This window comes from Poecilia reticulata, chromosome 7 (assembly GCF_904066995.2).
Source record: "Poecilia reticulata chromosome 7, P_reticulata-male-v2, whole genome shotgun sequence".
NCBI classification, from domain to species: Eukaryota; Metazoa; Chordata; class Actinopteri; order Cyprinodontiformes; family Poeciliidae; genus Poecilia; species Poecilia reticulata.
In genome coordinates, this window is record NC_088836.1 from 9,945,461 (window position 1) to 9,963,743 (window position 18,283).

The window sequence follows — 18,283 nt, forward strand, 5'->3', positions numbered from 1 at the left end:
TGGTGCAAAAATGAAAGTTTTGAGGCAACGCAAGGGCACATAAAATCACATCAAATAGCCTGAAAACTCTTGTGACACATTTGGGAATAGATGCATTAAAAGCTCACACAAAAGTGCAGAAAAATTAAGATGACAGCTGCACACCCAACAGGAAAAGTAAAAAGGCAACAGCGAAAGCTGAAGAGAGAAGACGAACAGACATCTGGTGATAATTCAGAGATTTATTAACGACAGCTGCAGTTCAGTTCTGCAGGTATTGATTAAACATGCAAGACCAACTGAGCAGAGATGATTAAGGCATGTTATTCATACTTATGATTAAAGGAGAACGGGGAACCAAAGGTCTGATGGGATATTAATGAAAAAAGGAAAAGGAGAACAGAAAGAAAAGACGGCTCCATTATTCAATCAGAAAGCTGATTCTCTTTTTAGTTGCCTCTCTTCATATTCTCATTCTTTGTCTTCCTAAGTTATCTTAAAACTAAATGAAAAGTAGAGTTAACCATCTAAAATGTTTAGCTGCTACAGATACACATAAACCTTATGCTGGCAACATTTTCATTGACTCCAATTGTAAATGTATTGAACGAAACGTTTATTACATTGAATCATGTCTTTATTAGTTAAAATGAAACGTTTTCCCATCCGGTTTTGAATAAAATCAACTCTCTTTTTCCCCCTCTGTTCTTAAAAGCCATCAAAGCTGGAGCTCTAAGCAGCTAAGCTAACATGTTGCTGATCTGCAGTGGTCTGCTTTCAGTCACTAAACAGAGCATAGATGAGGGTAGGAACATCTTGTGACTCTCTCTTTTCTGTGACACACCGGTGCAGCTCTTGCATCACCGTAGACGCTGCATCACTCCACTTATCAATCTATCAGTCTTCTTCCATCATTTGTCAAAAAGACCCCAAACAGCCTCTGTGTGGGGCAGAACCGTCACTGACACACAGTGGCGGAGCTAGACTTTTAAAGTTGGGGGGGCCAAGGGGGGCCAGGACTACCTCTGGGGGGGCAAAATTTTAAATGTGTGTGTGCACATATATATAATTTTAAAAAATAACCAAACTGAATATTTGGTTAGTTTTTAAGCCCCTCTGTCATGTTATAATTAACACCTTTGACTGGTGCACATGGAGACATGATAGACTTTACGCAGAGTTCATCGCAGAGGAAACTAAAATCAATCAAATAAAAGATCCTTTCTGAATATCATCTCATGGACACTGAACTAAATGCGTCTTTCTGACCGGGAGCTGACAGCGTGTTGAAGAGTTATGGACACCTTGGTTAGGAAGCTCTGGCTTGACAGGTAATTTGACGGGTAACAATATTTCGGGTCGGACCAGAATTATTTGCCTGATGGTGGTTCGGGCTTCTAATGAGTTTACATTTAATGAGTTTGCAGCACACAGAGAAAACCTAAAGAGATTGTGATCTACTTATTATAGTTTAAGTAGAGGAATAACAGCTGACTGTTGAGAGAGGAAAGAAATTAAAGTGCAGATCCGTTAGGCAGAAACAAGCGCAGTGCGCTGGGCAATAAATGTGCATAAATGCTCCAGTTAATCACACATGAGATGACAAACGCCAAATATACAATATATAGTTACACTGCTTATGTTAATGGTGTTTTAAAAGCAAAACCAGTAAAAACTTAACCTAGTTAATATGTCAGATTCCCTCCTCTCCCTCGTCTTAATAAGAACAGAGAGCAGTTCGCTGGTTTCTGTCCAGACAGTGATGAAGCGCAGCTGACCACTTGGTGCGCAGACAGTTTCAACTTTACGCACAGAGGACATCGTGGAGCTAATTATTAATCAGACTAAGAACAATATCAGTCAGAGAATCACCTCTGATCTGGACGCTTTAACGGACCAGAGGCTTTGGAGCGTCCAGCAGCTGATCCACTTCTGCGGGGTTTTTCTCCGCTGAGGGAAGTGATGCGGGATCAGGAAACGATCAGAGTTCTGCCGTCTTCTAATCACGTCATTTCGTGAAATCTTACCTGATTTCAAAAACGTTCTAGCAGAGAAATAATAAATGTTTCGTTTGATGACTATACAAATTGGAAATAAAATTACTTTTTTTCTTTGACGGACAACGAAAAAAACTGTAGCGCCACCTCTGCTCCAAACTATGAACATTGTCGGCCCCTCTTCGTTTTTTTTGCGGAGGATTAATACATAACTTATTGGTGTTTTACAACCACCAGGTATGAAGGGCTTTAGCCTTTGAGTTGCACCACAGCGCAGCATAACTGAAACACCCAGGAGAAGAATATCAGCTTGTTGTTATGAGTATAAAGGAGGCTGGTATCGCGCCTGATAAAAATCTATTTATTTATGTCACATGGGCTTATATAAAGTTTTATACATTTTCTCTTGATATATTTATTATTGTTTTTCTTCTTTAGATATTAGGTTGGCTTAGAATGATTCCAAATAATGTACAGGAATGACCTGGTGCTGTTACATGTCAATCATCTGGGGGGGCCACTAGGGGGGCCAATCAGATGACAGGGGGGGCACTGGCCCCCATCTCCCCCCCTCTGGCTCCGCCACTGCTGACACAGAGAGGGCGCTCTACCTGTGTCCAGTTAATTGTTTTAGATTGGAAGCTGGTTAGGAGCTGGCAGGCTTACATTGGTTGTTTGAGTCTCACCAATGCGAGTCTAAAACATTTCAAACAGAATTTGTTTTTGAATCTCAAATGTTATTTTCTGTGTGTATATTCTTTTACAAACAAATGCGATTGTGCTACTCCGATAAACTTTTGGAGCCCAGATCAAACAAAAGCCACTGTGAGCAACTTCCTGTTGGTAGATACTATTTAAGAAAATGTTCTGTTGCGACTGAAGACCCGTCCTCAACAGCTCTAGCAAATGTTGCTGCTGCTAAGTTCAGTGGATGGAGAGGAAACTTGAAACAAAGTTAGCAACAGAGGAGTAGTTGATCAAAAGAAATGAAAAGATGAAAGTAAAAGAGGATGGTGTGAAGGAAAAATGAATGTGCTCTGAATAAGAGTGTGGTTGTAGCAGAGCCTCGGGTGTGGGAGCGCGGGGAGGAAGCAGAGAGGCGCTGCATCCCTGTAGCATCCTCTGCTAGCCTGCAAGCAAATGCTAACACCGTGACTCATTAAGATGGGAGCACGCACAGATGTTTTCACACCTAGACGGGATTACAGATACATGAACACACACACACACACGCAGATCTGCAAGCTTGATGTGCGCACACCTATTTACTGTAAACTTGCTCAGGGTGACGTTCTCATTATCATTATGTTTCATCAGCACAATAAGAATTAAAATTTAAAAGTGTTATACAATGAATGCTGCTTAGAGACAAATCAAACTTTAATAAATGTAGATGGGAGGGAGAAGAGAAGAGGTGCCGTGTGAATAATTCCCTTTCATTTACGTGTGTGTGTTTTTAGCCTCGTGCTGGGCCAAGCCTAATAAGTTTCACACTGCTGACAGTTATTCAGATTTGAGCGATACAGCCTCCTACGTGGAGAACAGATGCCTTCTGTGTAAACCACACTGAGACGAGGCTCTGCGCAAAGATGCGAGCTTTTCCAGCTCCTCGCTTTGTGTGTCTGGAAGTACATCCACACAGGCGTTTGCTTACCTGGCATGTCGGCGTCAGACAGTTGCCACTGGCTAATTTTCTGCTGTAAGAAAATTCGGCCTAAAGTGATAAATTACAGCCATGCAATTCACTGAATTGAGTTCCCAGAGTTGGTTAAAAACCAACTCAATTACAATCTCTGTGGAGGAAAGAGTCATTTAGTGGAAGTGGGACTATTTGTTATGATGTCGGTGATTGAAAACAACTAAAAAAAACAAAACATATGTATATTTGTACCTGAGGATATTTTTTTTTTCCTGGGAAGAACTGAATGAAGGTTATTGTTTTTTGTGTGGCGCGCAGCTGCAGTTTGTTTGGCTCCATCCCTCAGGGACAAAAAGGGACGGAGAAATGATTTATGAGTTTCGAGCTACATTTTCTGTGTTGGAACCTGCAGGAGGTGCTGGATCTCCTCAAGCTGCTGAATCAGGATAACGTTGTTCTCTGTGACAAACGACTTCACACCTGAGAATGGCGTTTATTGACCAAGATTGACTATGAAGATTAGAAATTTATCAGCCAGCGATTGTTATCCAGTTATATATGAATTATGCTTTTATAAAACTTGAAGCAGTTTTGTGTCATTTAAAAATTGGACCTTAGATCTTATCAGTTTGTTTGCTGTAGACACACAATTTGCTTGCATTTCTTTCTTGAACCCTTTTAAATTTCCAAAGATAAAATCATTTGATGAAGATGGAAGGAAGTAAAATAGAACTTCAAAACCAACAAGGTAATTTGCAGTAAACTCAAGCCCTGGACTGGATTAACAGGCGCTGACTACAAAGCCTTTAAAACACGGTTTGTACTGCATGTCACATTTGTGTGAACCAAAAAATGTGCACGTTCCCAAGTAATGAAGCCAAAGTCTTCTCACGTCTTGTTCTCTTGACGAGACCACACTATTTCATGTATGGTCTCGTCATGTGAGCTCGATGTGTTTTAAGATTCGACAGTTTGATTCAAGCAGTAAAATCGGTGTGACAGTTTTGTCCTGGTGATTGGATACTTTGGCATTCGCGACCTTTGTAGAGTCAAAGATGCCATTGGAAACACATGAGAAGAAAGGCTGGTTCAGAGAACAGATGGCCTATTGATCTACCCTGATTAAAGTCTTTTGGGGAAAGTCAACCTGCTGTTGTGATACAACAAAGTCAGACGAGGAACGGTGAGTCACTCCGGATGCAAGCAAAGCTCAGTGGGCATAACTTTTGAAACAAACTTATAGACCTTGACTTGGGAAGTCAGAAACATATTTAACTTCAAATGATGTATGCCTCGTTGTTTTCCCAGACTCAAACCTCCCCCTATCTGTGTCTATTGTTGTGACAAGGCCAGTGTCATTACGAGAATCCGAAAACGGCCAAGGCCGCCGGTTCCTCCCTCAGCCCGTTTCCATGGTGAGAGCGTGAAGATGTATACGCTTGACGGAATAACCGAGTGTGTGCATGATGAGCACCCGGGAGGAGATGAAAAGGAAAAAAGAAAGACGATTACGTTACGTTTCTTAAGCCGTTATTTTGCTTGAACTCTTGTTTATGTGTGGAAAAAATCCAGAACTGGAAACTAAAAATATAAGCGCCTCAGTTTTTTCTTTGCATAACTCACAACCTTTAGACAGGATGACTAAAAAGAAATGTGATGCAGATTGTATTAGAAAATCAATGACACTCGATTTCTCTTTTTTAATTTATATATGTACTTTTTCTTTTTTTTAAATTTCATAAAGAACGAAGGTAGGAGATAATAAGCAGAAGTCGCTGAAAAGCTGTGTGGATCTGCAGCTGCAGTCCAAGGCCAAAGGCTTAATGGAGACTCTCTGCTGCATTTTCTACAGACAAACACACAAAAGCCCACCTCACACATCATTGTCGGCTCCAGAGGGAGGGGAGAGAAGTGCTCAGTGAGCTGCGCGCATCAGTCAGTGCCTCTTCAATCCATAACAAAAATCCCTCAGTTCATTGCTGTGAAATTAAAAAGGGAGCCTGGAGGCTGTGGTTGTTTGCTTTAACCCTTGTGTCTAGAAATGGGGTCCAACTGACCCCACACATGTAAAACTTGTATCATTTGCCATAGTCCTCTATGTTTGCCTCAGTCCTCACACGCACAAGGGTTAAGCAGGTGAAAGCAGAGATTTTTACCGATTAAGATGATGCTTTGGGTACAGTGTGAGATCTTCCTGCAAAAGTTGCATTTTAACCCGATATGTGCATACGTGCATTTTTATTCTCACATTGTGTATGAACAGAACAAAGAGTTCAACTGTGCCGCTGTATTCCTTTTGTACGTGTATGTTTTCCTTGTTTCCTTGGATGTTAACATTTATGTGACCGTATTTTCCGGACTATAAGGCGCTACTTTTTTCCCACGCTTTGAACCATGCGGCTTACAGCCCGGTGCGGCTTTTCTGTGTATTTTTCTTCAACCACCAGGGGGCTCTTTAGCAGGAAGTGAATCATTAGAAGTCAAAATTGGAAATCAAAGAAGAAAATGCTAATTTTCATTTAGAGCAATCGCATGCTAGCAGCAGGTACGATGGAGAAATGTTTTCAAACTCATACCCCCTCATCACGGAAACAACATGAAGTTCATATGATGCAGTTTTTAAGTTGAAGGCTATCGATTTAGCAGTACAGATCAATAGACGCTGTACGTAAGCTTGGCGTGAACGAATCCATGGTTCGATGTTGGAGACGCTGCGTCCTTGTGGAAAACCGAGAGCGGCGGAAAACCTGGTGCGGCTTATATGTACGTTTCCAGTTGTGTTTTTTTACTTTGTAAATGCGGCTTATAGTGAGGTGCCCTCTATAGTCCGGAAAATATGGTATATTCTTCAACAGTCACGTGACCCGGTGTTCAAACGAAGCTCCAAATCATCAAAGGTCCTTATATAAATGCATACATTTTAACACATACCATAGATATGATTAGTATTTCTTTACTGAAGAAAGGAAATAATTAGTTAGATGTATCAGCATAAATAAATGAAAATATTTAACATTTTTATCTAAATTAAAGTTTTAAAGTAATTGGCAAGTCTACTTTGTAGAAGTGCGAATAATAATTTTCACTTGATGGTTGTGTTGGCATGGTTACAATCTGATGGTGTGAGTTTAATGTTTTCTTTTTGTTTAAGCTCAGTTTGTTCACAAACACATCTCAACAACACCACAATATAAACCTATCACTTCTTTTAAAACCAGCCAGTCATGCTTGGTGTCCCAGATTTCTCCTCATCTGAAGCGCTCAAAGTGTTGGTAACGTTCTTAACAGGAAAAGGGGCTCCGGAGCAAAATATGCTTGTTATAGCAGATCAACAAATAAGTCATGCTTTAAGATTTTCCTAAAAGTGAATGTCTTTATGAGCATATAAACACAGAGCATAATACAATGATGTGAATTGTTTTTGCTCTGGAATCAGTAGAAAATGAAATGCTTTATCCCAAGGATAAGTGAAATCCCTCCGATATTTTTATTCTAAACATCTATTTTACACTAAAGGAAAACTGTCTTTTTATTCACTGTTTCCATCTCAGTCAATATACCAGAAACTTTTATTCACCTCCCGAAATTAAAGGTGTTTTACCGTTTATTACCCCAGAGTTGAGTTATTGCTTCTGTAAATAACCCTTCCTTAAAGACTAAATTGCCCAATTATGTCATTTTCGTATTAAAATAAGCCCTTGGTGAGAAGCTGATTCCATTTGTTCATGAACACACCCCAAAGTGTTCATGAAGCACTCCGCTTTAGTCGTTAGATTAAAAAGGGGCTTCATGTGTGGGCCTCTATTACCATGTAAGAGGCCGCTGTGTGTTTTGTGTGGAGTGTCTGGGGATCGCACTGGAGTGAGTGACGGCTTCATTCACCGCAACACACAGGTGCAGCTCTGAAGGGAGCGCAGTCGGTGTGTTGCAGAAGTGTTTTCAACTACCTTGGAGTGTTTTAAAGTATATATGCTGCTGGAGACCTGGGGGCTCTTACCAGAGAGAGAAGTTTGTGTTGCTTAGATAAATTCATGTTTATTAATTATTCATTCCCACTGGTTTTTCTCTCATGATCAGTGCTTTACTATGTAAACTTGTAGTTGGGGGTCATTATAAAAAGGAATGATTTAATTAGTGAAATTGCCCAATAAAGACGATAAAAAATGTTTTATGGTAATATTTAGTCAATATGTTTTTTTTAGCAAATTGAATATTTAATGTCTCTGATTAACTGAAAGGGTTTTTAATTTAAGTTTGATACATAGTTAGGATATCGAAACTATTTCTTCCCTCTGTTTTCAAGAGCTTTCACAGTAATATTTCTATTATTGTATAAAACAGTAATTTATAATTTTCTGCACCGTTTTGGTCTTTGGAGATTTGCTTGCTCAGCGTTTTTCAGACCACAGCTAAACAAGATGAGGCAGTGTTTAGCTTCTGAGCTCACCAGCTCTGGAACAAACCGCCTTAAAACTTGAGATGTACAGAAACGGTTTGTACCTTTAAATCCGGACTGTTTACTGCAGCTTTTGATCACAAATGATCAGACTAATGAATAAATATCAAAGGATATCTTTCATATCTGCATTGCAACTTATATGTCTTTTAAGAATTGCTTCCATGCTTATGCTTTATTTTTATTTCTCTTTCCTTTCATCTCCTGCAAAGCCCTTTAGATTGTCTTGTGTATGAACGGTGTTATTTAGAACTGTCTAATGTTGTGTGAGTGAAGGTAAGCGAGTAAAACCACTTTTTGTTTAGGGATTGTTTCTAATGAAATCTAAGCTGATCATAAAGACACCATAAAAACGAAAAATGTGTATTTATGACTAAAACAATCTGCTCTCGATTGCTTCGTGCAAACTCAGATCATTAGCAGTCTGGAAGTAGAGAGAGCGACTCCGACTGGACCGACGTTTTAAAAGAGATTTGAAAACATGCAAAGTTTGCTGAAAGTCTCATTGTTGCAGCTGTTTGAATACGTCTGTAGACATATTTGAACAAGCCTCTATACGTCTCATTCTGTCATGAAACCTTTTTTTTGTCTGCAAGAACGTCTCACATCTTCTGACTAATAATTACTAACGTGATTTCTTTGATCTGTCACATCTTCAACACGAAAACGTGTTGAAATATATTCACTGATCTGTAAAAGACGGAATATTTTGTATTAATTGTGAATATAAATAACTTGGCAATTGCACCCGTTTACAAAGTTGCATATTTTGCTTAAGAACGGTTTCCCTCTGTTGTTCACAGGGTACTACGGGAAGAGCTGCACCGACGCCTGCCACCTGAACCCGTGTGAAAACGAGGCTCAGTGCCACCGGAAGCCGAGTTCTTCCCACGGATACATTTGTGACTGTGGAGATAATCACTACGGGCAGTACTGCCAGCACAGGTACACACACACGTAGACGCAAACAAGCTTAATTGATTCAGCAAGTGAACCCCAATTTACCTGTGAGATGTCAACAGCGTCTGAAGTACTTTGAAGTCTAAACCATTTAAGCTCGGTGAGCGTCGGTGTGTCTTGTTAGCTCCCTCTCTGACTTGTTGCCCCACATCTCCGGTGCTGCTTGTAATTCACTGCGGGACAGGTTCAGGCAGGAGTCAGAAGATACTCTCGCGCGTTAAGGTTTCACGCGTGCGCTCAATTTTTTTCACAGCGAGAGTGACTCTGACCTGACACCGAGCTCTCTGCCTCTCAGAGAAATTCACTCCGCTTCGGCTTTTCCACATCATCTGCTCTTTGTTTGAGTTCAGGTGATTCGCAGTTCAACTAATGTGTGTGTTTTCCTTTAAGTTGCTCCTTGACAGATACTAGTAAATTAAACACTTCTTCTAATATCTTCTAATAATCTGTTACGATTAAATTTAGAAGTTTGATTCATTGATCTTTTCAAATGTCTCTTATATAATCAGTGTTCATACATATATGCATGTACTGCCACTTACAAAGCCCCATTAATCACATACTGTAAACTATAAAGTGGAGAAAAGAAGAAATGTAAAAAAAAAAATGAAATGCAGCTTGAAGATTTTCTGATCTTAAATTTGTTTTTAAGTTATGCAAATTCTTCTTTAATAAGTAAAACCAGGCTATGTGGTGCAATAACATGCTGAGAAGTTTTTTTTTCTCAATCATCTCTAAACCTGACATAATAAATAACATTAAATAAGTTGACAGGTGAATCAGATTTCTCCCTGAGGGAAGGCTTGTAATTTGTACAAACGTTTCAATTGTGAGGAAAGTCTTTTCTTCTTCGCCTCTGTTCTCCCATCAAGGATTATCGTCAAGCGAAGCAGTTTGTCTTTTATAAAGCAAATATGCACTAATGGAGGAGTCAATGAATGCATTCTCCCCAGATCAATTACATCTTGTGTTTGTTATATTGAAGGAATTCAAAGTAACTTCCTGCCAGATGCAATAAAGAGATGCAGACAACCAATGAAAATCTGTTTTTCAATGACTTCTCAAACTTCATACTTGATTGTAAAGCCTTGAGATTTATTTGTAAGGAGCAGAGACTCAGCTGCGACTTTAAAGTCTCCTCTTTTCGAGTCATTTCAGAATAAAAAAATTGCCAGACTGACACTACTACCGATGCATATTGTTGATCTGCTTCACTCGTCTGCTGCTGTCTGTGTTTTCAACACGCAGGATCGACCACCAGTGCCCCAGGGGCTGGTGGGGATCTCCCACCTGTGGACCTTGTCACTGTGACATGAACAAAGGTTTTGACCCCGACTGTAACAAGACGAGTGGACACTGTCACTGCAAGGTAATCAACGCAAACGCAACAGCTTGGTTTTGTGGGCAACCCGTGCATCTGCAATATTTCAAAAAAAAAAAAAAAAAGTATCAAAAATTTAGTGGAAAAGTGTGTGTATTGATTACAGAAACACGAAAGAACGGTTGAAGGAAACAAAAGTAATTTATTATTTACACGGCAGCTGAGGCAACATCAGACACAGATCTTTGAACAGTTTTGAATTAAAAATGGACTAGAGCTTTTCCCCCCAAAAAACCAAAAAAAAAAACTTATTAAATAATTGCTAGCTCTTTGGTTCAAAGTTCACCTAAAAACAGAGGAAAACATGCGGTGGGTGGCTGAGGCCAGATGTCACAGAGTATTACAGACTAATCAAGACACACTGCTGTAAGACGAGTCCTTCGTTTCAACACATCTACCTTCTGTTCATTTATTTGAGCTGTAAAATGTTTGTGTGCTTAACCCAGATATACCCTGCACTTAATCTGATGTTTTGACCACAATCTTTAATCTCTGATATTGACCTCAGCTCTGACCCTAACACACACGTTGCACACTCACACACAAAGACACAGACAGATCTATACCCATCCCAGAGGAAGACATTTTATGGTTCCTGGAGACTTGGAGAATCTCCAGATTTTTGTACAATGATCCAGATCAATGTCTAAGCATTGCTTTGCTTCTCCTCTGTGTTTCTCCACTGGCCAGTGTTTCCATAATAATTACACCTCTCACCCCCCCTTCCTGCCGCAAAGTGGCACTTGTATGTCCAGTAAATCCAGCTCATACAGCGCCTACAGCTAATTTGACATTGGATTGGTAATTCATGTTATTGCTGCTTTTGTTTTTGAGTGCACAGAAAGAAAAAAAGCAATAGTCGATGCACTTCTGGCGATCGTTAAGCTTCTGCTGTCAGGGAAAGATGTGAAGGTGCAGATCTGGAAAGCAGTGGGAAAGTGAAAAATCGTGGAGAAAAAGTTTTTTTTTTTAACTCTATTGTAATTTCAAATACACTTATTATTATTCCCAAAGGGGAATTATATAATTACACCAAAATGTCTCACCTTTATCATGTTGCATCACAGCGAATTTGTCCAAATTTCCAGATATTTTCCCACATCACATACCTGTACGTACCTGATGTGTTGATACCGTTTCCAAAACTGAACTGCAGAACATTTTTGACAAAAGTCAGGCTGAGTTTGGGGAGTGCGGTCACTGCATGACCCCGTCTTCTCTGTTCAGGAGTTTCACTATCGACCTCGGGCCTCTGACACCTGCCTCCCGTGTGACTGCTACCCGGTGGGCTCCTTTTCACGGTCGTGTGAACCAGAGACGGGTCAGTGTCAGTGCAGGCCTGGCGTGATTGGCCGCCAGTGCAACATGTGTGACAACCCTTTCGCCGAAGTCACCAATTCAGGATGTGAAGGTGAGAAGGAAGAAACTAATCCTTTCAAATCTATTTCATTTTGCCTTCTTTTTCTCGTAGCGTCTGTTATTTCTGATTCGTTTGCTTGGACGTCTCTGACTGTGTCTGCGTTTGCTGGTTTATTTTCAAATCTTATAATTTCAGTGGCTTGGCTTTTTATCCTGATGTGTAAAACTTTTTTTCCCCTTGCAGTTATCTATGATGGCTGTCCAAAGACCATCACTCAGGGGATCTGGTGGCCCCGAACCAAGTTTAACCTTCCTGCTGCCGTCCCCTGCCCCAAAGGCTCTGTTGGTCAGCACGCGCATATTAATGCCGCCCCATTATAATCCTTGTCCGTTTCAAGCAACGTCTTTAAAGCTTCCCTTTCTGCCTCCGTCAGGCGCAGCAATCAGACACTGTGATGCGGAGAGAGGGTGGCTGGAACCCGACCTTTACAACTGCACCTCGCCTCCGTTTGTGGAGCTCAACATTGCTGTATGTAGACGACTTTACAGACGTACCCAATGAGATACTTGTGTTTATTGGTTTCATTCGACTGTACAAGATTATTCATTTAAAACGGGGCGATGAGTGAAAAGATTAATTTGCGTCTGATTCATTCTGTCTCCTTTTAAAGCTCAAAGTTGTTTTGTATGGTCACCAACTCATTCAGACATCAACATGCTAATCTGTGAATTTATTACTGTATTGAAAAGTAAGGGAAGGAAATAGAAATATAACTTTTGGTGAACCAAATTAAATTCTCTCTTAGGATCAAGGATAGTGTTTGTAGCTTATACTTTGAGTACCTTGAGATTTCCATGCTAATATTTTTTTGTGTGTGAAATCCTATTAACATTTTCGAGGATGTAAATGATGCATTTCTATTTTTTTGTTGTTATTTTGTGTAGCTTGACTCCCTGGAACGTAACGAGACAGAGCTCAACACCATCATGGAGAAGAAGCTTGCTCACCAACTCAGGGATGTTACCGAGGCTACCGGCCGGCTCTACGGCAATGACCTGCAGATTGCCGAACGTCTCCTCTCCCGCCTCTTGACATTTGAGACCCAGCAGAGCGGCTTCGGCCTCACCGCCACTCAGGACGCTCACTTTAATGAGGTAACGGACTGTCACGTTGTTTTTATCTACGTGGTTCCAGCATTTCCCGTGCGTGTGGTGTGCATACGTCGAACGCAGATTGCCGTTACCTTTATTAGTTCCAGTTTTAAACTGCTAAATAGCCCGCTTTACTGAGGTGCTAATGCTAGTATTCCTGTTTTAATTCTGGATGTGTAAAGTTAGGTTGCCATGTTGAGTTAAGTTGCTGATGGTTACTTACAGAGGAAATGCAGGTTGGAGTTGGTGCACCATCAATTATTTTCCTGTGTGAAACATACTGAGAAGATGACGTGTAATGCTTTAATCTTCAGACTAATAAGTTATTAAATGATTAAAAGAAGTTGCACAGATTTTCAAGCAGTGTGAAAACTAATTATCACTATGCACAGGTAATTTCTGTTATTTGCTAAGTGTTGCAATTTTGCCACACTGAGCTTCAAGACTTGACTTGAAATTTGGCATAGCTGGTATTTTGAGATACCAGTTAAGCACAGCTTAAAACAATTATTAATAATTTATTCAAACAAGTAGGCTAACGAGACCTTTCAGTCACAGTATGCTAGTTTTTGATGTTAGCTAGCTTTAAGATTTCTCACTTTGAAACCTCGTCTCGATCTCACTGCTTTATATTTTACCTTGAGTTTGAAAAAGCTGCTTTTTTCTAAGCACTGCCTGCACATGATTGATAGACTGCACCATTGTAAGGGACAGAGTAGGTGACTCAATGTTAAAATAAGATGTCTACCTCTCTGAAATGGGAAGTGCTGCTGCTTTGACATAACCCAGGAGAGATTGCAACATGTCAACTAAACGCATCAGAATCTCGTTTCTCCTGCTGCAACCCTGACAGCTGAGGATGCGCCAGCTGAGGCGATCACAGTCGACTGACAGACATTTCTTTTGGGTTCTTCAAATATTTAATGTGCTTCTCAAATTTAGCAGAAAAAGACAATTAAACTGAATTTTAAAAAAGTCACCTTTTCCATTTGCGAGGTATCAGTTGATGCTTCAAGTATCTCTAAATTTTTTGTTGTTGCAAAGACATGAACTTAGAGCCTTCTTTCATGAAAAATATTTTCATTTTCTGCTTTATCACTGTCACTCGAAAACATTCTTACACACCACAGCAGTTCACAGCATCTCTTTCTAGCAAAGTCAGTGGTGACGAAGCTTATGACAGTATTATCCAGCTTTTCTTAACACATTTAAGATTTTATGCACATTAGTGGTGATCCAACACTACCACATATTTTTCACTCTGTAATCTTTAGCTGTTCAGTTTCTAGGGAGTCATTTATTCATTTTAATAAGGTCCATAGCGCATGAAAAAGAAAAAAAAAAGTGAAACGGTTTTCTCTGATTTACAAATCTGGTAAAAATAATTAGTCTTTGCTAAAACTCAGGATTTCATCCGTCTCCTGACAGACGTAGCCACACCCTGTGGAGGTAAACAAATGCTGAAAAACCGACAAGATTCTAATTAAATGAAGCAAAAGAATCCGTCCTATATTTTCAAGTTTGTGTGCCTAATTTCAAACCTAATCCATGTTTAAATCTGGCAAAATGTTCAATTATTTGTGTGCTGTATTTCTTTTGTCAAAGAGATTTATCCTATTAAAAACTGAGAGGTGTCGATAAACTTAATTTTGTTGCATTTTAAAGAGTAAATGTGCAGCTAATTATAGTGTGGTGCCCAGACTAATGCCAAATGTAGCTCAAATTCTCCCTGTTGCCAAATACGTGATTGTCTGACAAAGGCAGTTTCTATGCCAACCCAGCAGCAGCATAAATTATATCCTATACAGAGGGAAACCAAAAGGAACCAAAAAAGAACCTCCTATCTGACATTTCATCTGCCAATAAATCACCATTACACCTTCAGCTGTTTTATAGTGCAATAAATCCATTGTGCATTGCCACAGTAGTGCAATAGTAGTTTTTATATATATTTTTTGCTTATTCTTGAACAAAAACCTGAAATCACTGGCTTTGTAATCTGAAGCTCTACCTGTGTGAAGCAGTCCTGTTGTCTTTATGTTGTCTCTTTAAAGTTAATAAGCGTTTATCTCTGAAGCACAATCACAGACAGCCTAGTGTTTTTTTGTTTTTGTTTTTTACTCAAAAAAGGCCAAGAATATACATCTGATAACAGGTGACACCCCACTTTAGACAGCAGCTATTAGGCCACATGAGCAGGTGAGGCAGAGGACAGTTTCTATAGTAACACGGTGGAGGCAGCTGAGATTTGTAGCTACAGGAAAAATGAATAAAGGCACGATTGACAGTAGAGTTTTCAGCCAGGAATAAAGAAGATGTAAAACATTTCAAGATCAAGCTGTGCTAAAAAATGGATCTGTGGATGACAGCACCGTTTGGAGTCCTTACTGTACGTTTTCTGGAAAAATCTGAATGTTAAACATTTGAAACTGTAATTATTACAATACACATTATTTAAATAGAACCCTTATGTCAGTTTATAGAGCTGCATGTTAGCGTAATTATGGCTACTGTATGATAACGTTGTATTTGGGGTATTAATTGCCGTTTTAGTATAAATTGTGTAGAACCAGAAATCATGTGATTAAAACTGTTTTGCTCAAAACAGCGTGAATATTAAAGCCTGTTGTTTGACTGGCACATGCAATTTGTCAACAATTACGTTCACGCCGCCTCATTTTCAGCCTGTCATTTATTTTCTCTGCAAAATGATTTACCTTTTACCTTGTTTCCCAGCCTCTTCCTCCTGCTAGACTTAATGTAACTAAAGAAGCAGGATGGGAAACAACACCCTATTAGTGTCAATCTGTTTGAGTGTACATCTTCAGTCCCTCCACACTTTTTGAGTGGGTTACTGGCTTCACTTATTGCTATTGTGATGCTTGTCCAATGGTGGAGAAAGTACTCAAAAAATGTACTTAAGTAAAAGTACAAATACACAGACAAAAATGTACTCAAGTAAAGGTAAAAGTACCAAATTAACATTTTACTTAAGTAAAAGTAAAAAAGTACTGGCTTTTAAAAATACTTAAGTATTAAAAGTAAAAGTACTTGCTGAATGCATTACCTAATCGCTAATATCATTAAGATCGTATGTAATCGATCGTATTTAATTTTAATACATTAATATGCCATTTTAATGAACAATGCCACAGATAAAGCATGTTTTTATTATGTTTTATTGTGTTTTCTCTCTGCAACATAGTTTAGACTCTGTGATTCTATGCATCATAATTTCAGAGATGGAAATTATGTCCTAAAATAGTATGAACTTCACTTTTTTGCCACTAGTAGCTTTTATTTTGAAAGAAATCCAACTGAAAGGGTGGGCAGGGGAGGACATGGAACCAAGGAGCCATGTAGCAGAGTTGTAGTCTAGACCACCGAACCCAAGACCAAATCAAGACCAAGACCTGCACCCCGCGCTACATGACACAATAAAATTAAGTGCACCTATCAAAATTGCTTCTCAAATTGATCTGGAAGATCCACAATCCCATAAAAACACCTAGATATTAAATACTTAGAGCTGAAATAAATTGAACCAGTATCAATTCAAACTCTTCTTCATTCTGTTTTGCTTTCATCTCTGTGCCAAAATCTGCAGAGGTCTCCTGCCATCCCAAAAAAATAACGCCCTGGGTGGTTGCCCATATTGCCAATGTCAGAAACCACAACTGTCTGCACCATTAAACATAGCAATTAATGGTAAACAATGCTCAACTATGAACACTGTCCAAGGAACAATAAGCAAGAAGTAACCAAGCAAGCGGTGACTGTTCTCATCCTACCTCCTGCTGCAATGTCTGCCACCATGACAGGAGACAAAAACAAAGAGCAATGAGCATGTTCTGCGTTCTTACGTTCCTGTTTTATTTATTTCCCAATTAAATAAATAAATAAATATTTTTTTTAATGAAATAAAATAATAGCTACTGCAGTGTACGAAGAGCATTACAAGAACAAAGAACGTCTCTCTGTGAGGTTTCAGTCCTATCAACCTTAGTAAAGATCCGTCCAGAAGAATCGGATCGTTCCTGAATGTCATATCACTACATTGCAGACTTTGGTCACAGCGTTGTTCCATATTTGCGACACCTCAGTCAACACCTCCACACAATAATTCAGCACGAGTGACAACTTTTTTTCATCGCAGATGCAACATGTGTGTCTCAGTCAGTACAGCTAGCTTTGCTAGCATCACGTCCACAGATCATACCTTTCTTTAAGCTTTCCTTTCCAAGTGACGCTAAAAGTTGGACGAAGTCCCCACAGTCTGTGAAAGCGAAGCGCTGCTGATTTTATATGTTGCCATATCTCATGATTTATGCAACGCTACTATGTTACTGACGATTAGACCAGTGTTTTTCAACCTTTTTTGAGCCAAGGTATATTGTTTTAATTGAAAAAATCATGAGGCACACCACCAACCAAAAATGGAAACAAAGATACTCTGTAGCCGCCTATATTACATATATAGTCATTCTTATCAAAGTGTCTTGAATAGGAATCGAATAAACACAAAATGCATTTTATCACATTTTACATTTCTTATTTCAAATTGCATTTAACATATCTACTTCAAAAATACACCTGAACAGTAATACAACACTGTGGTGTTAAATTTAAACAAGTTGTAGAAAACTTCAAAGTGTTTTACAAACTAATCCACAAGCATTCTTATAGCCGGAATACAGAAAATAATAATTCTTATTCTGAAAGAAGCAATAATATTTGGGAAACATTTCACTTCATATTCACTGTTACAGTATGAAGAGTTGCATGTACAAAATGTCAATATCTGTATATTTTACCCACCTAGTGTGAAACATGTGCATGTTTGGATGAAAACAGCCGATTTCCTGGCAGAAATTGAAGAAAGACAAAGCTCTTCCTCAACAGCTCTCAGTCTCTCTCTGGTTTTAGTTTTTATAGTAGCCTGGCTTGAGAAGCTCACTTCACACAGATATGTTGTGGGAAATGGACTCATGTTCTTTCCAACTACTGCTGAGCTTCACTGTCTTTTCCATCACTGTCGTCACAGTTACCTGTAACATTCATGCATCACTAATTCTCGTTTTAATGTAAAATGCTCTGTACCTACTGCCATCTAGTGATAAGAAAATTTCATGATTACACCTCTACTACTACAGCAGACACTCGAAGATGGCATTATTTGCAGATAATTCATTTTCAAAAAATCTTTTAAAACCAATTATCATATTTTTCAGACTATAGAGCGCACCATACTAGCACCTTCAAAAAAAAAACTGGAAGCTGCTCTCGGTTTTCCATTAGGACCCAGCAGAATGCTGCGTCCTAATAAATCTGCTGGACGCAGCACTCCGTCTCCGAAGCCG

The 18,283-nt window shown here is 39.3% G+C and overlaps 1 protein-coding gene across 3 annotated transcripts in view; it reads left to right on the forward strand.

Moving 5' to 3' along the window:
• Positions 1 to 18,283, forward strand: part of celsr3 (cadherin, EGF LAG seven-pass G-type receptor 3) — a 107,017-nt gene that overhangs the window by 63,117 nt on the left and 25,617 nt on the right. For all 3 annotated transcript variants that reach the window (XM_008413213.3, XM_017305689.2, XM_008413214.3), the window contains 6 exons: positions 8,875 to 9,016; positions 10,280 to 10,400; positions 11,640 to 11,823; positions 12,016 to 12,117; positions 12,206 to 12,300; positions 12,717 to 12,926. In XM_008413213.3, coding sequence (XP_008411435.3) covers positions 8,875 to 9,016; positions 10,280 to 10,400; positions 11,640 to 11,823; positions 12,016 to 12,117; positions 12,206 to 12,300; positions 12,717 to 12,926 — 854 coding nt within the window. The remainder of the gene's footprint in view (positions 1 to 8,874; positions 9,017 to 10,279; positions 10,401 to 11,639; positions 11,824 to 12,015; positions 12,118 to 12,205; positions 12,301 to 12,716; positions 12,927 to 18,283) is intronic.